This window comes from Ochotona princeps, chromosome 5 (genome assembly GCF_030435755.1).
Source record: "Ochotona princeps isolate mOchPri1 chromosome 5, mOchPri1.hap1, whole genome shotgun sequence".
NCBI lineage: Eukaryota > Metazoa > Chordata > Mammalia > Lagomorpha > Ochotonidae > Ochotona > Ochotona princeps.
The window spans coordinates 42,622,340-42,647,922 of record NC_080836.1 but is presented as its reverse complement, the minus strand read 5'-3'; the positions used below and the strand labels follow the sequence as shown (position 1 = coordinate 42,647,922).

Here is a 25,583-nt window from a genome sequence, read left to right as displayed (position 1 = left end):
GAGCCTGCAGATGAAAAGATCTCTCATTTTTGTATATTTGTTTGCTTTTTAAGATTTATTTATTTTCATTGGAAAAGCAGATCTACAGAGAGGAGGAGAAACAGAAAGCGCTTCCATCCACTGATGAACTGACGAAGTGGCCAAAACTGCTGGAGCTGAGCTGATCCAAAGCCAGGATCCAGGAGATTCTTCCTGGCCTCCCACATGGGAACAAGGGTCAAAGGACTTGGGCGATCCTCAACTGCTTTCCCAGGCAACAAGCAAGGAGATGGATGAGAAGTTCAACAGCCAGGAAAAGAACTGGCACCCATAAGGAATCCTAGTACGTGCAAGGTGAGGATTTAGTCACTAAGCCATTCTGCTGGGCCTGAAGGTATCTTTTTTTTTTAAGATTTGTTTATTTTTGGGCCCGGCACAGTGGCCTAGCGGCTAAAGTCCTTGCCTTGAAAGCCCCGGGATCCCATATGGGTGCCGGTTCTAGTCCCAGCAGCTCCACTTCCCATCCAGCTCCCTGCTTGTGGCCTGGGAAAGCAGTTGAGGACGGCCCAATGCATTGGGACACTGCACCCGCATGGGAGACCCGGAGGAGGTTCCAGGTTCCCGGCTTCGGGTCGGTGCGCATCGGCCCGTTGCGGCTCACATGGGGAGTGATCTTCCTCTCTGTCTCTCCTTCTCTCTGTATATCTGGCTGTAATAAAATGAATATATCTTTCAAAAAAAAAAAAAAGATTTGTTTATTTTTATTGCAGTCAGATATGTATAGAGAGGAGGAGAGACAGAAATATCTCTCATCCAATGGTTCACTCCCCAAGTGACCACAATAGCCGGAGCCAAGCCAGTTTGAAGCCAGGAACCCAGATCCTCTTCTGGTCTCCCATGTGCTTGCAGGGTCCCAAAGCTTCGGGCCATCCTCAACTGCTTTCCCAGGCCACAAGCAGGGAGCTAGATGGGAAGCAGGGTTGCCGGGATACGAACCTGTGCCCATAGGGGATCCAGGCGCATTCAAGGTAAGGACTTTAGCCACTAGGCCACCGTGCTGGGCCTCGCCTGAAGGTATCTTTTTGTCTTTTCTCGGTATATATTCATCAGATTTAAAGAGGAGAGGCAAAGATCGTCAGTCTGCAACACTCAGAGCTGAGCCGATCTGAAGCCAGGAGCAAGGAGCTTTGTCCAGGTCTCCCACGTGATGCAGGGTTCCAAAGTCCTGGGACATCCCCCACTGCTTTCCCAGGTCACAAGCAGGGAGATGGATAGGAAGTTGGGCTGCTAGGATATGAACCAGCACCCATGTGGGATCCCAATACATGCAAGGTGAGGACTTTAGCCATGAGCCTACAGTGCTGGGCCCTTGACTTAGTTTTCACAACAACTTGTTTGGATGCCCACATCCCAAATCCCTGGGATTCACATTTCAGTTGCACTCACAATTCGAGTTTTTCATTAATGCACATCCTGAATAGCAGCAGTGGGTGACTCAAATAATTGAGTCACTCACTGACAACAAGAGAGAGACATGGGCTGGCTTCTGACCTCAACCTGACCCAGCCCAGGCCACTGCAGGTATCTCATGAGTAAACCAGCAGACTGGAGCTTCCTACCTCTCAAATAACAAATAACATAAAAAGAAAAATTCAAATAATATTGAATTATTTTAACACAAATGATGAAGGCTAAAAAATGAATGTTTTTGTTGTACAATAATTTGGTGTTTATACTAAGTATCTAAAGCCTCAAAAACCCTTTGAATTTAGTTAACCATAAGAGTATTGCAGAGCCCGGCACCATGGCCTAGCGGCTAAAGTCCTTGCCTTGAGTGCCCCGGGACCCCATATGGGCGCCGGTTCTAATCCCGGCAACTCCACTTCCCATCCAGCTCCCTGCTTGTGGCCTGGGAAAGCAGTGGAGGACGGCCCAATGCATTGGGACCCTGCACCCGTGTGGGAGACCTGAAAGAGATTCCAGGTTCCCGGCTTCGGATCGGCATAGCACCAGCTGTTGCGGCTCACTTGGGGAGTGAATCTGCAGATGGAAGATCTTCCTCTCTGTTTCTCCTCCTCTCTGTATATCTGAGTTTGTAATAAACTGCATAAATCTTTAAAAACAAATAAAGAGTATTGCAGTTATGCTAATAATTCATGGTGGGTTCCTTTTAGGATGGAGCCTTGTCACCATAAACACCAACAAGTCATGTGGATTAGAAGGTTGAGAGTTATAGCTAGACCCACTGCAAAGCAAAGAAGGAAGGCTGGAGATTTAGTCCAAATATATGATTAATTATTTAAATTAATGGTGTCCATCTAATTTAGTCCAAACAAAAATTTGGCACTTAAGCAGGAAGTTTCCTAGCTGTGGACACAGACAGGGAAGGTGACTCCCTGACTCCTCTATGAGGGCAGGGCACAGCTCTCCATCTCCTCCCAGGCTTCCTAGGTCTCTATTTCATGAGTCCTTCTGATCCGTATCCCTGATAATAAAACTTCAATTATAATTACATCACTTCCTTTTGAGTTTTGTGAGTTGTTCTAGCAAATTACCAAACCTGAGGGAATTGTGGAAACCTCCAAACTTACAAACTATGGGTGGACCAGGAATGCCTGAAGGGCAGCTGGCATGATATGTAAGAGTAATTTTATGGAGAAATGAACCTTTACCAATGAATCTGAGGTTAAGTTTGGAACACCATCAAAATTATATACCCAATACGGAGCAAAACAAAACATCTTTAAGCCAAAAGAGCAGCAAGTGTTGAATAATGCTATGAAAAAATACTTAGACCTGGATCCAGCACAGTAGCCTAGTGGCTAAAGTTGTCACCTTGCATGCACCGGGACCTCATATGGGCACTGGTTCGTATCCCAGCTACCCCACTCCCTGCTGGTGGCCTGGGAAAGCAGTCAAGGACAGCACAAAACCTTGGGATCCTGCACACATGTGGGAGACGCAGAAGCTCCCGGCTCCTGGCTTTAAATCTGCTCAGCTTCGGTCCTTGCAGCCGCTTGGGGAGTGAACCAGTGAAGGGAAGATCTTTCTCTCTCTCTCCTTCTCTTTGTAAATTTGACTTTCCAATGTCTTAAGAGAAATACTTAGACATTTTACCCATTAAAGCTAGACTATGATTTAGGAAATTCTCTGACAAAATATTCATAGTTTTCATTCTTCAAATAAGGAAATAAACTCTTGAAAAAGGAAAAAAAGGGGGGGGGCAGTGATGTGATTCAATAAACTAATCCTTTGCCTACAAGTGCCAGCATCACACAGGGATGCCTGTTCATGTCCTAGCCACTCCACTTTACACTCATTCCCTGCTTATACTCTGGGAAAGCAGCGGAGGATAGCCCATGTGCTCAAGACTCTGCACCCATGTGGAAGACCTGGAAGACACCCAACACTCCTGGCTTTGGACTGGCTCAGCTCCGCCTACTGCAGCCATTTGGGGAGTGAGCCAGTGCCTCTCCTCTCTCTCTCTGTAAATCTGCCTTTCAAATAAAATCAACGATCTTAAAAAAATGAAAAAAGCCTCCCTCCGACTCCTTCATGAGTCGGAGGGAGGAACCTGAACAGATCCTCTGACAGGACACTGACTCTACAAATAAACGCAAGAAGCATGGAGGTAAATAACCCAGAAGAGGCTTTGGAATGTGACCCACTGGAATACACTTGGCTCGGGTTGGGGCAGACCAGGCTGAGTCAGTTCACGTCATCCACTGGCAAGCCCAAGTGCTGAAACTGTGTGGGGGCCTGGCCGTGTTTGGTTGCGAAAAAAAAAAAAAAAAAAAAAAAAAAACAGTACAAAACACAAAATGCCAAGGTGAAATGGCCTGTGCTAGCAGGGAATGCAACACCCGACCAGCACTCCTCCCACTGGTTTAGGTGAGGGACAAGAGTGTGATGGGCAGAGCCGGGGAGAGATGCGATACTCATTGGTTCCAATAGAGGTCGGGGCTCAGAAGAGAACCAACCCAGGGGTTAAAACCATCAGCTGATCGGAGTGATGGACGTTGGCGGGCACTGTGCTTACTAGTAGTACATGTAGGAGCCTGGACTGGGAATGCCTCAAAGTTTTTTTTAGGGGGATTCCCCTGAACAAAATGGAAGAATCAAAGCATTAATCAAAAAAAGATGGAAAATGGAGTAGATGAATCAACCACCTCAGCTTTATGCTTGCAGCGGAAAACTGGACAAGGGGAAACCCTAAGACGGACTATGTCAATCAGTGGACTCCGCACCAGCCTCATCATACCTGGACTGTTGCTGATGATATGTTGGTGCTTCTTATTGATCGAGGTGACGCTCTGCTGGCTCTGCCTACAAACCTGAGAGGGCCTCCCTAAGAGGCGGTTGAACTTGAACTGGACAAGTGGGATGCTGGACTCTGTATGGTGTAAACTTTTAATTAGGGAATCTCAACGGAACTTGAGCTGTGGTTATGCATCAAGGTGAAGGAATTCATGATGGGGGAAGGGTTTGGGGTGAAGGGGGGGGAATCCCAGTACCTATGAAATTGTGTCATGTAATGCAATGTAATTAATGAATAAATGAATATTTAAAAAAAAAAAAAATGAAAAAAGCCGGGCCTGGCGCCGTGGCCTACTGGCTAAAGTCCTCGTCTTGAATGCACCAGGATCCCATGTGGGCTCCGGTTCTAATCCCCGCAAACCTGCTTTCCATCCAGCTCCCTGCTTGTGGCCTGGGAAAGCAGTTGAGGACAGCCCAAAGCCTTGGGACCCTGCACCCGCATGGGAGACCCAGAAGAGGCTTCTGGCTTCAAACTGGCTTGGCTCCAGCTGTTGTAGTCACTTGGGGAGTAAACCATCAGATGGAAGATATTTCTCTCTATCTCTCCTCATCTCTGCATATCTGCCTTTCCAATAAAAAATAAATATATCTTTAAAAAAGCAGGAAAAAAGCCAATTCAACTCTGAAGAGTAAAAAAAAAAATTAAAAAATAAAAAGCAATAACTTACCTACTCTGTTGTTACCTATTCCTATGTATTTTAAAAGCGAACTTACCAGCAAATGACTTGCCTCTATATATGAATTATGCTTTTTCTACTAAATAAGCTACTAGTGACATTTTCTACTGAGACAGGGGAGGATACACCAACTTTTATATACTGTAACCATCATTTACTATGCTGTTTCTACTTACTGATGAGGTATTATTATTATTGAGTCAACAATCTAATTTTACACCAAACATTTCATTCCTGTTTATTCAAAATACTGCATTCACCATTTCCTGTCTCTAGAAATAATAAATAATAAGTAAGCATTTTCTGTCAAATAGAAAAATTAATAAAGGAAATAGCACAAAAAATAACAACTTTGTAAATTGTTTCTTTGGGACTTTGTCATCTAATTAGGGAAACAAAAAAAAATACATAAAATGACTTACACAATACACTTTTAAGTTCAAATAAGACTATAACTTGAGAACACAGAACCAACTAAATACTGTAAAACCAATGAGACGTTATCAAGCAAGCATACAGTTTTTCATTTAATACAAAGGTTTTAATGATCACCGAGAGAGGATGTAACTCAATTTGTGGTCAGTAAAACTAGTATTTCACACCCAGTAATTTTCTGGTGTAGACTTCTAAGATGTATTCTAATAATGTGGTATCTCAAATAATTTTTATTTGAAAAAACAGAGAAAGTAGAGAGACAGAGTGAGAGGTCTTCCATCAGCTGGTTTACTCTACAAATCGCTGTAATGCCTGGGGTGGGGCCAGGCCAAAGACAGGAGCTAGGGAACTTCTTCCAAGTCTCCCACGTGTGTAAAGGGTCCCAAGGACATGAGCCACCTTCAGTTGCATTCTCAGGCACATTAGTAGGGAGCCTGCTGGGCAGTGAAGCAGCTGAGACTCAAACCGTCTCACACAAAGGATGCCAACACTACGGGCAGCACTTTTACCAGCTATACCATAGCACTTACCCTAAGCTGGTAACTTTACCCTTAGCCTATGGGTAAATTTACATATCACCTCAGTTAATTTCTGACTTTTTTATGATTTAATGTTATTATTGCTAAGATCAGAGTAAATTAGAAAATTGTTATAAGCTAAACTAGAATGGAAGAAGCTTTCAAATGTCAAGTTCCTAGAGACCTAAGCACTGAAAAGAACGGATTGCACAGGTGTTACAAAAACAAAGAATCAAAAATAAATTGTCTGACAGTACAGAAATAAATACTCAGAAAACAAAAGTAGACAAAAATACATAAAGTCAATTCAAATATGAAATATGCAATCACAGAAAAGGTATCAGTTTTCTAAAAAGGGACTGGGTCCTAAACAATATCAAACCTAACCAAAGGGCTCTCCTAATAAAAGTGCTTCTAAAACAAAAACAAAAACATGTTGCTCACAGTAAATATACGTCAGTTAAGTGAAGACAATAAAGTCATGGCTAACTGACACAGAAATGAGGATAAGCTGATAACTAAAAATGTTCCAATGGTGACCATTGGGCATACTGCATTACATAAAGTCTTGCAAAGAGACTCTCTTCTTAATTAACTAGGAAGTTAACCACACCGAACTCCAAAAAAGCAGAAATTCTTCTTTGCTCAAAGTAAACACAATATTCTAATAGAGAAATCAGTCTAAGTGTCATTTGCCCAACAGAATAGATCGAAATAAATGATATTAAAATAACTGAAAGCTCGCTGAATTTAAATAAGAATGTATTTATATACTCTATTTACAGAGATAGAGATATTACACTGAAAAAGCCAGCTATGGTAATTACTAAAATAAGTTTATCAACGTTAGTACCACACAAACAAATATTCTAGGAGGCAATGTTCTGTTTCTGGTAAAGTGTATGCTGTGTTTTGGTTTTTTTATGTTATTTACTGTAAATGTAAAATAAGATATTTTGATCCTTTTTTTCTGATAGACAAGTTTGGTAGTATCACATATCCCAAAATTTTAAACAAAGGAAATAGAGAAAATTATTATTCCTGGAAGAAAAATGAATTAATACAACAGAAAATGTTATCTTTGCATTATTTAGCATTGTAGTACATTACCCAACAAAAAGCAAAGGTTCTTACCATAGGTTAACTGTTAGGTAATTTTCTTGGGGGTGATTTTTTTCTCTTTTCGATAACTACAAGTAAGGCTTATAGTTTGCACACAAAGAAATATTCAGGGTCTAAGTACTAACCTGACCCAGTCCAGGCATACCTCCTCCAAGTCTAAGAAGTCTGTCCATATTTCTAGAAAACAGAAACAAAGGAAAACGTTCCTAAGCACAAACGTGTTTACTCAATTGCTATCTATAAAATTCACTTTCAGTCACTCAGTATGTCAAAAATATTGGTGGTAATTACAACACAACATCAGACTTCCTGTTAATTAACACCACATATTAATTCAAGAAGCTGTCTTCCATGCTAATTAACAGACCTTATTTTACTGCTTTGGTTTTGGGTTATCCCCAGTTTTAAAGACAAGCAATCTTAGCGTACTTTCAAAACTTTGCTATCATTAAGTTAATTATATTTTCTTATTGTTATCTAGTAAAGTACCTGAATGAGGAAAAAGTGCCTGAAATGCTTATCATATGTATGATTGAATTTCCTTCAATTTGCCCAGAGTATACAAATAAAACTCTTCACTTTTAAATTAAATTTTAACATCCTCATTAGTAAGTTCTGTGCTAATTAACTTACAGCTTGTCAGTTATCATCAAAACTACATGTGAAAGACATTGTGAGCAGATTATGGATCTCTGAATTAGGATCAAAGGCTTTTCATAAAATGAACTCATTATACTGAAAGAAATACAATAAACATTAAATGCACTAAGGAAGTATTCTAGAACCTACAAAGATATTTTGTATTACTTCGGATGTTGTAATACATGCCTTTCTCACAAAGGAAACACAACTTTTGCTCTCAAACTATAATTTCCAAATTCATCAATAAAAAGAATTAACTTTAAAATATCAATCTGATTTAAAAATTTTTAATGTTTGGAATAACTACAGAATATACTGTTGAAAGTGTTGAAGTCACGCTCTTCCTAAACTTTGCTTTAGAAAATGGTATTGCTACAATTCCATGAGAAGTTTTTCAAAAAGTTCATGGAAAATGCATGCCACGAAAAACCATGTATGGATTTCAAAATATTCAGAACCAAAATAAACTCTTAATTTAGTTTCTCCATGAACTACTTGAAATACCACATTTGATTAAATTTGACTGATTTGTTCAATAATTTATAATGTTGTTTTACTAGTCAGAACATTACTGGCATGTTAGAAATGCTTCTCATGCCCCCTTCCAGTCTATACCACCCAAAAATGTGGAATGCTAACTCTCCCATTACAGATTATCTCTACTGTTTTTGAACTCCGTATAAAAGGAATCCTACACTTCTTGTCTCTGGCTTGTTTCATTCAACATGGTGCTTTTGAAATTTATAACCGATAGATTCACTTTCAAAACTGCAAAGACATTTAAAAAAAACTTGACAGATCAATTATCTGTTTAAAACTTTTACTCATCCTCCTAAAAGCAATATTTACAAATAAAAGCTCCATCAAATTCCTATAAAATTCCTTGACTAATATGGTACACAATGTGCAAAACTTTTTAAGTCAGAAAAAAAAAAATAAGAACATCAGCAACAACCAATTCTGTGTATTTAATATTGAGGACATTTGTCTACAACATATTACCAAAAGAAGAAAAAAATTATTTTGGACCATTTCAAGCTAACTTCAACATCAGCATATGCATGCACTCAAACGCGTGCACACACACGCATGCGCACACACACACACACACACACACACACGCAAGTTCTAGGCCAAAGTCAATTCCCAGCTGTGATCAGTTTATCTGTTCCCCCTATGTTGTTTTTGATGACTTTAGATAGACTCCAGATGCTGTGAACATACAAGAGCGATGTGGGGAGCAGAGGGAAAAAAGATCTGGCAGGTCAAATTTGTGTTTTTAACAAAATTAGATGTCTTAGCAAACAGGAAAAAAAATGTTTAACACATCAAAACATTTAAGATAACCAGGTTTTATAAAATACTAACATTTGGAAACAAAATATATTGATAATTATTCTAAATCACACTAGTTTTTAAAAATCTGGCTATCTATCACACACATCCATGATCTGGTATCTGTTAAAAGTAATATTTTCATATTTTGAAAGAGTGGTTCAAAGCAAAACACATTCTTAAGCCTCACCTGATCAATAGCTACAACCCTTACAGGTGTTACTCTTCAATTTGTTGAGACTGACAAAATTCTTCTTAATTCAAGTTCCTGCCAATTCCGGCAGGCAGAATTTTTCCAGGTTGTTTATTTTTCTCCCCTAAAAAAAATTATTTTGAAAATTAAAAACTTTAAACCAAAATCTTCTAAAAGCAAGACTCCTAAAGATATTATAAAAATCCAAATTAAGTTTTCACCATTTTCTGAGAGTATGGAATGATCTACCAATACACATGGATTATTTACCTTAGATCCAAATTTTGCTGGCACTTTATACATTAACTTTGAGGGTGAATATTTTATGACTTCTAATTCTCCTTTCAAAGAACAAAAAATTATTGATTTTTTAAAAAGAAAATTATATCATGTAATTATTTTATTGCTTAATTACACTTTATTACAATTCTAGGACATATTATGGAATCTTACTGATATTATTATTCTTGGATCTTAAAAGTTTGTTATGCATCAACCTAAAAAAAATCAGTTCATTTTTAAAAAATCAATTATTCCCAACTATGTTAAAAAAAAAACTAACATAACAGAATATAAAGGATTGTTAGTGCAGTAATAAATTACAGTTATTACACCATTCTTCAGGTCTTGTGTTGCGAAACCAGATTCCTTTTTTTTTTTATTTTAAAGACTTATTTGGAAGTATCATATTGTCAAGGTATATTAACAAAGATTTATTTGGGCCCAGGGCAATAGCTCAGTGGCTGAATCCTTGCCTTGCATCTCTGGGATCCCATCTGGGCACCAGTTTGTCTCCCAGCTGCCCCACTTCCCTTCCAACTTCTCACCTGTGGCCTAGCAAAGCAGTGCAGGACAACGCAAAGCCTTGGGACCCTGCACCCACATGGGAGACCCGGAAGAAGCTCCTGGCTCCTGGCTTTGGATCAGCAAGGCTCACTCTGGCCATGGCAGCCATTTGGGAGTGAACCAGCAGACTGAAGATGTGTTTCTCTCTCTCTCTCTCCATATATATATATACATATATATATATATATATGTATATATATATATATATATATTTGCCTTTCAAAAAAAAAAAAGATTTATTTGTTTTTATTGGAAAGGCAGAGTTACAGAAAAGGATTTTCCATCCTCTGGTTCATGCCCAAACCACCAAAACAGCCAGAGCCGAGTTGACCCGAAGCCAGGAGCCACAAGCTTTTTCCAGGTCACTGAGGAACAGCCAAGACTAGAGATGAAGGATTAGCCAGTTGAGCCCCTGATTCATCTTTCGATAACAAAAGGAAACTGACATCATCACTGTAAGCCGTTTTTTTAGCTTTCACTGAAAGTTGAGAATTCAACATTTTTTAGTTTATGAAAAGGAAAAAATTGACAGAGAAAAAAATTACAGTTATTAGAACATCACAAAGTAAATGCAAAAACACTCCCACAGAAAATAGTATTCTAGTGTCTAGTAGTGACACTAAAATTATTGTATAAGCAAGGGTTTACTAACTGTCATACTACTGACAATCAAAACCAAGTTTGTTTTGTTGGGGGTGGGGCCAGACTATTCAACACAGAGTGTTCAGTAGCATCCCTGATGCCACTATGCCATAGATGCCAGGAGCACATACCCCATCATGATCATAAAAAATATATGAGTGCCTGTTCTGGCTCTGCTCCCTATTCCAGCTGCCTACTAACACAGCCTGGGAGGCAGCATGCCACGGCTCAAGTACCCCATCCTTGTCACTATGATCTGGCTCCTGGCTTAGCTTAGCCCTGGCTGTTGTGTATATCTGTGGAGTGGAACAGCAGTCTCTGTCTCCAGCCCTTCTGTCTTTCAAATTAAATAAAACAATTTTTAAAAATTTAAATACAGAATTACTATGACCAAACATTTCCAGAGCTAGGTATACAACCCCAAAGAATTGAAAGTTAAGTACTCCAAACACATGTATATGCATCTTAATAACATGGTCATTCACAACAAAAGGTAGAAACAGTCTACATGACCACGGAATGAAGAACAGATAAACAAACTTTACTATGGAATGAAGATGGAATGAAGAATAGATAAACTTTACTATACCCATACAACATGTTTTGGATATAATTATGTTATAAAGAAATGAAGTATTGATACATGTTACAACTTAGTTTAACTTCAAAACACTATGCTAGGTAAAAGAAGTCAAGCACAGAGGCCATATATATTGTCATTTCATTTATATGAAGCATCCATTACATCCACAGAGAACACAGATTAATGATTGTTGATTGTTGGGGGTTGGAGGGAGGGAAGGACATGGAAAAACTCCTTAAATGTCAGTTTCATCTTGGAATGCTGGCTGTACTATACAACTAGATTGAGATAATGACTGAACAAGATTATGAATAAATTGTATGGCATTACATTGATCACTTAAAAATGGTTAATTTTATATTATGTGACTTCCCCTTTCAATGAATCATTTTTTTAAAGGGGGCAATCAGCAAGTATCTCAAGATTTTAAAAGGTTATAGCATTCTTATCCAATTAGTCATTCAAAATGAAGAACTTCATCACATACTATTTTACAACACACTTGTTTTGTTAAAGAAACATGATATATTATTTATTCTTTTACAATGCTGATACAATTCATCTATAGACAAATGCTGAAGTTTATACAAAGGTGAGCAAAGATATAAAACAAACAAAAATTCATGGGACTAATTCTAGTTGATTTTCATAAAAATAAAATGTTCTGCAATTATGGACCAAAGAAAATGGCCCTCCACTCTTCAGCAAAACTTTGAGCTGCCAATATTTTCAGAAATACTATAACTGGGAAGATAAAAACTTCTAGAGATGATGATGGTTATACCACAGTGTGAATATATTCAATACCACATAACTGTACACCAAAAATGGTGAAGTTAAATTTTAGGTGACACATATTTATTTATTTAGAAAGATTTATTTATTTATATTGGAAAGGCAGATATACAGAGAGGAGGAGAGACAGAGAGGAAGATCTTCCATCTGATGGTTCACTCCCCAAGTGAACACAACAGCCGGTGCTGTACCGATCAGAAGCCAGGATCCCAGATCCTCTTCTGGGGCTCCCACGCCAGTGCAGGGTCCCAAGGCTTTGCGCCATCTTTTACTGCTTTCCCAGGCCACAAGCAGGGAGCTGGATGGCAAGCGTGGCTGCCGGGATTAGAAATGGTGCCCATAAGGGATCCCAGCATGTGCAAGGCGAGGAGTTTAGCTGCTAGGCCACTGCTCCGGGCCCACAACACATAGTTAAACACACACAAAGCGTTGCAAGTACAAGAACGAGAAGCAACAAACCAGGGTCCAGTGGTTTCATATCCGAAATATCAAACTGATCTTTACAAGAAGATATGGTTTAAGAGCATGCATAACACTTGATGAACAATCAATTACAAAGAGTGTTGCACACTTCAGGTACATACACCTTTGATTTCAGGAAAATACAGAATAAACACATATTTCCTATATTTAATCTTTAGTAATATTTCTAACATAACTGCGTTTCTGTTCCATTATTTTTATTTCTATTAATTATTCATAAAACAACCTAAAAATTGGGGCCAGCATTGTGGGATAGTTGTTAAAGCCACCACCTATAATGTGAGCATTCCATATGGTTACTGGTTTGTGTCCTGGCAGCTCTACTTCCAATCCAGCCCCCTGCTAACTGACTTCAAAGAAGCAGTAAAAGATGGCCCAACTGCCTGGGCCAGTGACACCCATGTGGGAGGCAGGAAAGAAGCCTCTGCTTCCTGGCTGTGCATTGCCTATTGTGGACATCTGGAGAGTAACCCAGCACTATCATACATTTATACTCTCTCTCTTTAACTCTGTAACTGATAACTCTCTCTCTCTGTAAGTCTGATTTTCAAATAAGTAATTAAATCTTTTTTAAAATAACGAAAAGATACAAAACAAAAATGAAGAGTCCACAGAGCTCAAGCACATGGAAAATGTGACTACTTTTTTCTGGTGCCATTATTCACAAGATAGAGTGCCAGGATTCAAATACAGGCTGTAACAGCCCCTAGGCTCTGTGTCTTTGAGTTAAATACTACTCTCAGTCTCAGTTTGCTCATCTGCAAAATGACGCAAACTGTATTATCTGTCTCATAGAGATTAAAGACAACAACATTTTTTAATATGCTTGGTATATGGTAAATAAATCATGAGCAGCTAGAAGCTGTCATTAGCACTACTATCTTATGAACATAGACTGCTCTTGCTTAATAGCTAGCCACTCACTGGTTTCAAAACATCAGGTTTCCTATTTCAGAGTACTAAACTAATCACACTGGAGAAAAGGCACTGGATTACTCAGAATTTAGTAAAGTTCATAAAGTATTATGCCATACCATTAAAGGAAATGCTTTAAATTCTTAGATATAAAAGCAATACAGAAGGTATATAGATACACAGCAAATTGTTATAGCTGTCAAAAAGCAGGGGCCTTGGCCCAGCGTGATAGCCTAGCGGCTAACGTCCTCGCCTTGCACATGCACCAGGATCCCATAGGGGCTCTGGTCTAATCCCCGCAGCCACGCTTCCCATTCAGCTCCCTGCTGTGGCCTGGGAAAGCAGTCGAGGATGGTCCAAAGCCTTGGGACCCTGCACTGGCGTGGGAGACCCGAAGAAGCTCCTGGCTCCTGGCTTTTGATCGGGTACAGCACCGGCTGTTGTGTTCACTTGGGGAGTAAACCATCAGATGGAAGATCTTCCTCTCTGTCTCTGCTCCTCTCTGTATGCATCTGGGTTTCCAATAAAAGAAACAAACAAACAAAAAAAGAGCAGGAGCCTCAAAAGCTCATTTATAATATGACTCAAGAAACAGCAGTTTGCACTGAAAGTGCATACAATGTGAAAGCAGGGGGAGTGAGACACAAACTTGTAAAAATTATATACTGTAAAAGGACAGCTGTATCAAAGAAAGGCTTCCCAGCCAACCTAGATTTGAATCCTGGCTTTACCACTTACCTACTACTCATTGTATGATCTGGACAAGATAGCTTCTTCTAAACTTGATTTTGTCTCTAAAAAGAGGGTAATATTTTTTGCAAATCTGTCATGAGATTAAATTCAAACATCCTAGATATTCAATAAATGCTGTTATTGTTACTATTATCTTAGAACTGGAAGATATTAATTCTAATTTTCTCATTTTATAAAGGGGTACACCAAAATATCACAAAGTATAACAATAAATATCAAGTGAGTACAATAGGGTGAGATAAATTCATAAGGAATCACAAAAATTTGCAAGCCAAACATTCACAGGAGAACATAAAACTATGAAAGATTCTTATTGAAAACAAAAAAAGTATAATTACTTCAAGTAACTGATTTTCAAATAAATGGTATTGAACTATGTAAATATGAAGCACAAAGTTTACATGGCAATTAAAAAACTAGATGAATCCATATCAGACATATTACAATGGCAGTATTATTAACCAATCACCATGAGGGCAAAGAAATCTTCCAAATTGGCAAGATTTAACTTTGGTACACCAAAGACACCTACTTGCAAGACTTGAGGGAAGAACAATGGGGAGGGGAGGGAAGGGTGAGGAGGGGGTGGGCAGACCCTAGTGCCTATTAAATGGTGTCATAAAATAAAGAATAATAATAAAAAAGATTTAATTTTGTTCTGGGGCAACTTCAGCTTTTCAGCTATTGCTTCACTCAACACACTTTACCTGTCATTACTTCTGAGCCACTATATCGCTTAACCCATACCATTTGTTTAAAATACATATAATTTAAACTTTAAATGGGCCACCGGAAACCCATGATCATGCTACTCATCTGCACTGAAGCTGGGTTCAGCTTTATTCCAGCATCATTAGTACCTGTCCTTGGCTTTACGCACACACAGGAAAACCAGCAGCACGAAAAACACACTTCTCTGAGCAGCAACAAATACTATTTTTCACACTAGCACTATATTTTTTTTTAAAGGTTTATTTTTTTTTAATTGGAAAGTCAGATGGAGGATCCACTAGAACTCTGCTTCTAAGCTAACTTTTCAAGCCTCTTCCGATCTTCCCATGACAATGTTTGAACAACTTTCGGTCACTGTTTCAATTTCTGGAAACTCTCACTCAGGAACTAGATTTAGCTTGAGATTCTCTCCAAAAAGTTCAGATTTTCTTTTGAAAAAGCCCTCAGGAAAAAGCAAGTTGCAAGAAGTAACACACAGCAACAGATTCCCACTTTGCTGAAAGCGGGAAATGTAATCAATTTCTCAGTTACTCAGTAAGGACAACACTGAACACGAATGAACAGGCGTAACCTTAATATTCAAGGTTAGCAACCCATGAATCTCCAAGAAGTTTCGGTTATTTTCTAGACCAAGTCGAAAATCTAACACTAAGAGGAAAATGAGTTAAAACTACAGGAGGGATTGATCTTACAGCACGCATGCAACTAACGGGAAAGTTAATTTTATTCCCTCTCTCTTGCTTCCTCTGCCTAAAGTTTTTCCGCACAGCATCAACGATGCACAGAGCATAAACAGGCCATAAACAAGAGCTCCCCACGGGTGAGAGACGGGTTCCCAAAACATGGGAACTAGTAGAGGAAGAGGACATCCAGTCCCGACCACGGCATAGACTCCCAAGAACCGGTTAGGAGGACGACGGGCTCCTCTCGAACGTCCCCGGCCCCCGGTAGCTCTCCGGCTGGGCAACATGACTCAGGAAAGCCCGTGGATGGCAGCGGCCTAGCGTGGCTGTCTCCCCGGAGCTCCCGGGCCCGCCTTCTCAGCCTTACCAGAAAAAAGGCAGGGGCAGGAGGTCGCAGTCTGGACCCTCGTCTTGACGCGGCAGTCACGCGGCGGCGGAGGCAGCGGCAGCGGCTCGGACCCGGCCCGATTCTGGCTCCGGCTTCGCGAACCGGGGATGAATCAGCCCGATTCCATTCAAAAGAGTCGCCGAGGCCTCCGCCGAGAAGCACTTCCGGGTTCGCCGCTCGGCGGCGGCTTCCGTTCCCCCGACGGCCAATTGGAGGCGACGCGGGAGGGGAGTCCCGGGAGCAACGCGCGGCGCCGGGGCTGACGGGGAGGAGGAGGCGCGAGTTCGCGTCCCGGCCGCTCCCGCCGCGCCAAGGTCGTGCTGGCTCGTGGCCGGCGGCGGGGGAGCTGTGGGGACGCCGCAGGTCCCCCCGGGGAACTGGTTGGGAAACGCAGCTCCTGCTTTGGTGTAACCCAGAGCCCGTTCGTTGTGTTCTCCACACCGCGAAGGCGGCCCTCCACAAAAACTCTGAGGTAAATGTGAACTAGACTTAAGTTGGTCACCTGAGAGACGAAAAAGAAAAAGGGCTAGTAAGATTGGAGAGGAATGCTCAGACTCTGTTCTCCGTCGTCCATTTGACCCCACCTCTATTATTGCTTTGGAAGCCTTGAATTTCAAGAAAAATTGATGTTCCCAAATGTTTTAATTTCATTTTAGTTTTACTTTCAGGGTCTGAGGAGTCGTTATTCTCAAGTGTTTCACCATATGGTTATCAACAGCATGTTTCACGGATTAATCTGCTCTGTTCTAGGTTTTCTAAAAACAGGAATAACTATTAACATGTGCATGTCACACTCTGGATGTAGTTAGGCCTCTGTTTAGGGCAACGTGTTTATCAAGTCCCTCTTTCTCAGGTACATTCCTAATAACTCTGCCAAGCATTCGTAAGAGTGATTGTTAAGCTACTGGATGGAGGGTGAGTAAAGGTCTAAGGCTATGATTTGAATACCACAGTATGTTCACATCTCCATCCAAAAACATGTAATATTGTTATTCATGGGAAATAATAGATTTTATACTTTCCCCGAAACCTACACTGCTGCTTTTTCCGTGTGTGTGTGCGTGTGAGAGTGCATGAATAAGCCCTCCCTACAAGTAATTTCTCTAGTCAGAACCCAACAGTACACAATACTTGTTCACCTCTCCCCCTGGCTTCTCAGTTAATTACTGTGGATAATATAAAGTCTCTAATCTCTGTGATACCTTTTCCAATCCAACTCTTTCTTCTTCCAGTTTAGTTTAACCCAAAACTTCCTCATTTTTTTTTTAATGCTGTTAGGATTATTGCCTTCATCCCCTGCCTCCAGTCTCTCCCTTTAACCCAGTTTCTCATTGTCAACAATTTGTTGTGCTATAGAAACCCAGTCATGCCCTTGTGAGGCCCGGCGTGATAGCCTAGCGGCTTAAGTCCTCACCTTGCACACGCTGGGATCCCATGTGGGCACCAGTTATAATCCTGGCGGCCCTGCTTCCCATCCGGCTCCCTGCTTGTGGCCTGGGAAAGCAGTCGAGGACGGCCACAAACATTGGAATCCTGCACTCACATGGGTGACCCAGAAGAGGCTCCAGGCTCCTGGCTTTGGATCAGCACAGCACTGGCCTTTGTGGCCACTTGGGAAGTGAATCAACGGACGGAGGATCTTTTCTCTCTGTCTCTTCTCCTCTCTGTATACCTGACTTTCCAATAAAAATAAAATAAATCTTAAAAAAAAGAAAAAAAAAGATTCCACGTGTGGACCTCACAACTCCCTCCTTCACTATAAGTGTCAAAAAAGAAACAAACAAGTAAAAACAAATAAAAAGTCCACAGCTTTGTTTAGAGCAGTGTTTGCACCAGCCATACTAAATAATTTAGCTGGAGAATGAGATGTCTGTGGAGGCCTTAACATCGCTGACGTACTACTGGGAACTCAGAATGCAGCCTGAGTGCTTGCGGTCTACACATGTGTACTGCTGTTTGAATACTGTAAACATGCCAAGAGGGCCAGTCACATTCGCCTCTGGCCTTGAGACTCTGTTGTGGCAAGAATACATACATGCTAAGGCAAAAGTGTAAATTGCCCTGGATAACTGTTAAAGTCATTGCTCAACACACCATATATTAAGCCTTTCAGCACAAGTTATGGGACTTCTTGATTACAGATATTTAAGGAAACTTTTGTTCAATCATTAGTTGATTGTCAAGTAAATAGATTGTCAAGTAAACTTGAATAGTCACACACAATAAATTCTTTAAAGAAGAGCTCAGGAAAGTCAAAAACCAACAATTATTACAACAACAGAACAACAAGTCAGAACATATCAAAAGTTGTCATATATTATTTTTAAATGTCCAGTTTCAAACTAAAAAGTATATTTGTAGAATGAAGCTAGAATGAATGGTCCAATCCACAGAACTATTCACAGAAACTATGCGTGAGGAAACCTACACACTTGAATTAAAAGATCTATGCTCACAAAGCTGAAAGAAACCACATGTAAAGAAGTAGAAAAACAATTATATACTGATAGAGATATAAATTAGTGTTTATAACCCAAATAAATCTTGAGTTGAAAAATATAGGTGTCAATTTTGTGTTGCCATAACAAAACAGCTGAGATGGGACACTTCATTGAAAGAAAAGAGAGAAAGGTGTATTTAGCTCTCCACTGAAGAGGTTCAACAGTATTGCACCAGCACTGAACCATATGGCCTTGATGAGGGCTTTAATAGATGGCATCACAGTGATGAGAGGAAATGTGGAAGAGGGAGTCAGAACACCAGCCTCGCCTCTTACAATACATTCTCATGGGAACTAATGTACGAGATCTGACCCCCTCCTTTGATGCATTCACAAGGATGGAGCCCCATGACCTAATTATTTTCCACTAGGCTCTTACTGTCCAAGGTTCTACCACCTCCAAAGTACCACACTGGGGACCAAACTTACTTGAAACTTTGGGAGGCAAATCATACCTGAATCATAGCAACAGCTAACATGAAAACAGATAGATGGCCTCCTATGGCAGATCTGATCAAGTGAAATGATGAATCAACAAACTTGAATATGCATCAGTTGGGATTACCCTGAGAATTAAGAAATACAGAACAGCCTCACAGACCAGTGGGGCATAGCATAAGCATATGAGACTCTCAACAATGAGAGAAAAAGGAAGGAGTAAATATAACATTTGAAGAAAAATATGGTAAAAACCCGTTGATCTACACATTCAAGAAGCTGTACAAATACCAAGTAGGATAAATGAAGAGATTTACCCCTTGGCAAACTACAATTGACCTATTGAAATCCAAAGACAGAGAGAGAATCTTGGCAAAAAAAGACACTCAACACAAAATCCTCAGGGTTTACAACTAGGAACAAGAAAACCAGAGGTATTTGAGGTACAGAAAGAAGAATAACATCAAACAAAAATTCTGCCTCCATCAAAAACCCCCCTTCAGAACTGAAGAAAGTAGGCAAGCATTTGTTTGGGATACCCACATGCCCTACCAAGGTGCTGGAGATCAGGTGCTGGCTCAAGTTCTGACTCCAGTATCTTGCTAATGTGCACCCTAAGAAGCAACAGGTGATGGCTCATATACTTGTGTCTCTACCACCATTTTGGAATAGCTGCGTTGAGCTCTGGGCTTCTGGATCTGGCCTAGCCTAACCCTGGCTATCGTAGGTTTTTGGAGAGCGAACCAGCAAATTAAAAGTCTCTCTCTTTGGGTAGGCTTCCCAGCTCTGGCTTCCGCCTGGCCCAGCCCTGGCCAAGAGAGCTTCTTATATAGCAAGCACTCTGTTAGATGCTGAAAATTCTAAGACAAATGGATTTTATGGGACAGAGAGATACTGAGGCTCAGTTCAACAAACTCAAATACAGCTTCAGTTGTGCTCTGATAGCAAGACAATGGCTGTAGCCCAGATGTGGGTTGGGGGAGAGTTGTCAGGAAGACTTCAAGCTATGCTTCTCTGCCTTTCAAATAAATAAATTTTTTTAAAAAGTTAAAAATAGAGGCCAATAAGTGAATGTTCACCTGTGATGATGGAATCCTATATGACCACTTTTTTGAGTCCTGGATATTCGATCAAGCTCCCTATTGATATCCCTGGGAAGGCAGTAGAGAATGGCCAGGATGCTTGGGTCCCTGTCACCCACGTGGGAGACCTGACTGGGTTCTGGATTCCTGACTTTGAACTGGACCATTAATGGCTGTTATGGCTATTTGGGAAGTGGACCAGTGGATGGGAGATCTCTGTCTTCTCTCCCTGAAATTCTTTCAAATTAAATAATAAATTCATATAAAATATAAATAAATTACAGATTGTTGAAATATTCATACATTTACAAAAATGTACGCATTAAAAGAGTCAGTCACTAGAAAATCTGTACCAAAGCTAAAGGGACTCATTCAGGCTGTAATAAAAAGACAGCTGTTTGCATGAAAGAATAAATAATTACAAAAGGTGACCACATAAGAAAATATAAAAATATAAATATATTTTTTAATACAACTGCATAAAGCAATAGTCAAGTTGTCTGTATTAACAGGCATATTTGTACAAAAATAGTTTAACAATTACAAAAGCAAAAGAAGGAGAAAATGAAACTGTATGGTAGCAGTTTTTGTATATAATTTAAACTCCTAAGTCTGAATTAGATTGTTGTAATTTGTTAATTATAGTCCCTAGAGCAATGACTAAAACAATATTAAAAGAAAAAACAAACCGGTTGGTAGGGGGGATTGGCAGTGTTGTGGCTCAACAAGCTAATCTTCCATCTTCAAGCCCCAACATCCCATACAGGAGCTAGTGCATGTCATGTCTGCTCCACTTTCAATCCAGCTCCCTGTTTATGGCTTGGGAAAACAGGGGAGGATGGCCTATGTCCTTGGGTCTCTGTACCCATGTGGGAGAACCAGAAGAAGCTCGTGGCTCCTGCTTTGAATCTGTTCGGCTCTGGTCTCTGCAGCCCTTAGTGGCTCAAGTATTTGGGTACCTACCACCCATATGACAGACTCAGATGGAGTACCTGCCTCATGACTTGTGCCTGATCAAGCCCTTGCTATTGTTGGGATTGAACCAGCAAATGGAATGCTCTCTCTGCCTAACAAATAAATAACTTTTTATGAAAAGGACAATATCGGGCCCGGAGCAGTGGCCTAGTGGTTAAAGTCCTTGCTTTGAATGTGCCGGGATCCCATATGGGCACAGATTCTAACCCCGGCAGCCCCGCTTTCCATCCAACTCCCTGCTAGTGGCCTGGGAAAGCAGTTGAGGACGGCCCAAAGCCTTGGATTCCTGCACCCGCGTGGGAGACCTGGAGGAGGTTCCTGGCTTCAGATCAGCGCAGCACCAGCCGTTGCAGTCACTTGAGGAGTGAATCATCATATGGAAGATCTTCCTCTCTGTCTCTCCTCCTCTCTGATAATCTGACTTTGCAATAAAAGTAAATAAAAATCTTTTTTAAAAAAAGGATAATACCAGAATTAAATGTCCTACACAATACAAAATTAATGTTATGAGAAGCAGCAATAATGAAGAAATAGAAAAACAAAAAAGTACAATATATAGAAATAGTGGGAGCCAGAGTAGTGGCATAGTGCACTAAGTCTCTGCTTGTGGTGTCAGCATCCTATATAGTCTACCTGTTCATGTCACAGTTGCTCCATATCTCATCCAGCTCCATGCTTATGACCTGGGAAAGCAGTAGAGAATGGGACCCTGCACCCACATGGGAAACCCAGAAGCAGCTCCCGGCTGCTGGCTTCAAATCAGGCTCAGCTCTGGCAGTTGCAGCCATTTGGGGAGTGAATCGGCAGAGAGAAGATCTTTCTCACTCCTTCTCTCTGTAAAAATCTGCTTTTCCATGTGGTTTCCGTAGTGTAGTGGTTATCACGTTCGCCTCACAAAAATCTGCTTTTCCAATAAAAAAAAATCTTTAAACATACATACACACACACACACACACACACACACACACACAGCTTAAGACAATTCTGTCTCATATCTGAATGTTTGGGTTTAATACCTAATTCACAACTTCCTGCCAATACAGTCCCTGGAAGGCAACAGTGATGACTTCAGTGCCTGGATTTCTGCCACCTGAATAACCAAACTGGGTTGAGTTCCTGCATCCTGGCTCCTGCCTGATGCATCCTTGGCCATTGTGACCTTTCAGGAAGTGAGCAAGCCAGTGGATGGGGGTGATTGCAACCTTGCTCTCAGAAAAAAAAAGTAAATAAAATAAAGTTTATATATATAAATATACCCATTTCCTGTATATGGTAGTTCATATCAACCTTATTAATAATAGTCCTCAGTGCCTGGTGATGTACTACAACAGGTTAAGCTGTGGCTTGGGATGCCTACATTCCTTATCAGAGTGTAAGTTTGAGTCATGACCTCTCTACTTCTAGTCCGGTTTCCTGGCAGCAGGTGATGGCTCAAGTGCTTGGGCCTGTGCCATCCATGTCAGAATACCTGGGTGGGGTCTCCCCTTGTCTTCCGTATAGCTTCATTTTGGTGGCCAGCATAAGAGTCAGCATATGATAGTTCAAGTCTTTGGATTCCTGCCATTCGTATGGCATTTCTGGATGGAATTCTGGGTTTTAACTTAAGTTCTTGGCTGTTATGGGTGTTTGGAGAATGAGCCAGCAGCTAGAAGATGGAAGAAGTCTCTTTTTCACTCTCTTTCCACCCCCCCTGCCACACTTTGCCTTTCAGATAAATAGTTTTAAAATTAGGCCCAATAGAAACAACCCAAATGTTTGTCAATTGTTGAAAGGATAAAGTGTGGAATGTATTTTGAAATACTAAAAAATTAATCTACTAATATATGCCGCAGATGAATTTCAAAAATATGCTGAGACAGGTATTTGGCCTGGTACTTAAAACACCACTTGGGACTCCTGTATTCCATATCAAAGTGCCTGGTTGGGGGAGTCCTAGCTTTACTTCAGATTCCAACTGCTAGCTTAATGAGAGACAGCAGATGTTGGCTCAAGTGCTTGGGTTCCTCATACCCATGTGAGTGACCTAAATTGAGTTTCTGGCTGACCTTGGTCTAACCCAGTGAGTCCTGAAGACTTTCAGAGGAGTAAAGCAGCAGATGCAAGAATTCTTTCTTTATATGTGTCTTTCTAATTTTCTTTGTCTTGTAAGTAAAAAATGAGAAAAAAGGTACAAAGAATTTCAAGAATTTTAAAATTTATTACTATTTTTTAAAAAATTTGAGGGTCCTGTTGTGTCCTGGCTGTTTTGCTTCCAATCCAGCTACTAGCCTGGGAAAAGGAGCATAAGATGACCCAGGTGTCTCCCTGCCATCCATGTGGAAGACCCAGTGAAGCTCCTGGCTCCTGGCTTCTGCCTGGCTTGGCCTTGGCTATTGTAGCCATCTAGAGTAAAGCAACAAATCTAAGAGCCTTCTTTCTTTGTGTCTCCCTCTCTCTTTGCAACTCTGACTTTAAAAATAAAAAATTATTTGGACTCAGAGTGGTAGCCCAGTGGCTGAAGTTCTCGCTTCATACCTGAGATTCCATATGAGCGCTAGTTCTGATACTGGCAGCCTTGCTTCCCATCCAGCTCCCTGCTTGTGGTCTGGGAAAGCAGTTGAAGCTTTGGGACCCTGCATGCACATAGGAGATCTGGAAGAGATTCTTGGCTCCTGGCTTTGGATTGGCTCAGCTCCAGCCTTTGCTGCCACTTGGGGAGTCAATCAGCAGATGAAAGATCTTCCTCTCTGTCTTTCCCTTTCAGTGTTTGACTTTTCAGTAAAAATAAATAAATCTGAAATAAATAAATAAATACTTCAAAAACATTTTGATTTGAAAGAAAGATGAAAAAATGTCCTTCCTCATATCTCCTATCTTTGTACTCCATTTTGGAGTTGGGCAGTTGTCAGTCGGTAACCACTTACGTAATCCTACCATAATCCTACTCTATGATTCTTGATTTAATTGTGTATCTTCCCATCTAAACTTTACATGGTAAACAGCTTGAGAGTGTATAGCAAAGCCTAGCAATATTAAAAGCTAAAAATTAATGTGGAATATTAAAGATATTCATCCGAATACTTTGCTTGCTAAGAATACTTAAAAGAGCAAGACATTTTAACTTCAGATGCAGCTCCTCTTGAACTGATTCGTGAAAAACAACCAATCAACATAATTTATAAGGCTATAGGCCTGATATGAATAATGCATGCTAATACTTAAAGGATCCATTGCTTGGTTTAGTCCCAAACTACCTTTGGAGTATACTGAAGTGCATGAAATTGTGGAATGTTTAACATGTTTCTTAAATATAAATTGCCCAAAGTTCATATTATTCAATGTATAGTATACGTTGTGTTGAAGACAAGTTTCCTATTCATTTGCTATCTTCTGGATCTGGCAGTTTTAATTTTTAAAAAGATTTATTTATATTTATTGTAAAGGTAGATACACAGAGAGAAGAAGAGACAAAGATTTTCCATCCGCTGGTTCACTCCCCAGGTGGCTGCAATGGCGAGAACTGAGCTGATCTGAAGCCAGGAACTAGGAGCCAGGAGCTTCCTCCAAGTCTCCTATGTGGATGCAGGGTCGCAAGACTTTGGGCCATCCTCAATTGCTTTCCCAGGCCACAAACAGAGAGCTGGAAGGGAAGTGGAACGGCCAGGATGCGAACCAGCACCTACACGGGATCCCGGTGCATGCAAGGCAAGGGACTTGATTACCATGCTGAGTGCTGGCAGGTTGTTTAAATGAATGAATGGCTCCGGCTAGTAGAGTAGCTACGTGCATGTTCAGTGCCATAAAATGCATTAACCTTATAAAAATTCTTATTTTTGAGTAGCTTTAAAGACAACTGCTTTACATACAGAATCTTCCGGTATACCTAATAAGCAATTATAAATTTTCAGATAGCCCAGCTCTGCAATTATGAGTATCAAAAAAGAGCTGTTGCTATTTGAATTCTTAATAAATGTTTGGAAATAACTTAATCAATTGTTTATCATCCAAAATTCAAAATCACTTTTAATTGTTATGCCCAAGTATAAATTTTGGGTTATACAGTTTTTGAGAATTATAAATAAATATAGATCCAGTACAAGAAAAAAAATAGGAAAATATTTACATTTTAAACTACAGTGAATTAATTTCATGGATAAGGCCAGTAGAATAATTGTTACTTCTGCCAGATGGTATTTTACATTTTGGTAAAAAGATATATTCTTAATCATATATGTCAAGGAAAAGCGACCATATGTTGTTAAACACTTCCAATTTGTCATTTAATTTAAAAGGCACTACTGATACTGCTATAAATTTTTTGGTGATGCGATCTAAGTATCCTTTTTGTCAGTACAATTTAATCTCAAAAATTTCCTCAGTTCTATTCAACTATTTGAGCAAATAATGCACAGAAGAATTATCTTAGCATCTGCAGCGAAGTGTATAAAAATAAATCAAATCAAAATATGTAATCAAATTACTACTGGGTGAGAAGTTTAACATTCTATTTTCATGAAGATTCTTTAATCTTTTTTATTTTAATAAAGTAAATAAAATATACAGAACATCAC

General features: G+C 40.1%; 1 protein-coding gene across 1 annotated transcript in view; it reads right to left on the bottom strand.

Annotated features, from left to right (window-relative positions):
- The window catches only part of PSMD14 (proteasome 26S subunit, non-ATPase 14), a 97,874-nt gene extending 81,723 nt beyond the window's left edge, over window positions 1–16,151 (bottom strand). The window contains exons 1-3 of the mRNA XM_004577127.3: window positions 16,018–16,151; window positions 9,216–9,342; window positions 7,174–7,225 (exon numbers count right to left, since the gene is read on the bottom strand). Of these exons, the coding sequence (XP_004577184.1) occupies window positions 7,174–7,221 (48 nt within the window). The 5' untranslated portion in view covers window positions 7,222–7,225; window positions 9,216–9,342; window positions 16,018–16,151. The remainder of the gene's footprint in view (window positions 1–7,173; window positions 7,226–9,215; window positions 9,343–16,017) is intronic.
- Window positions 16,152–25,583: the final 9,432 nt, after the last annotated feature.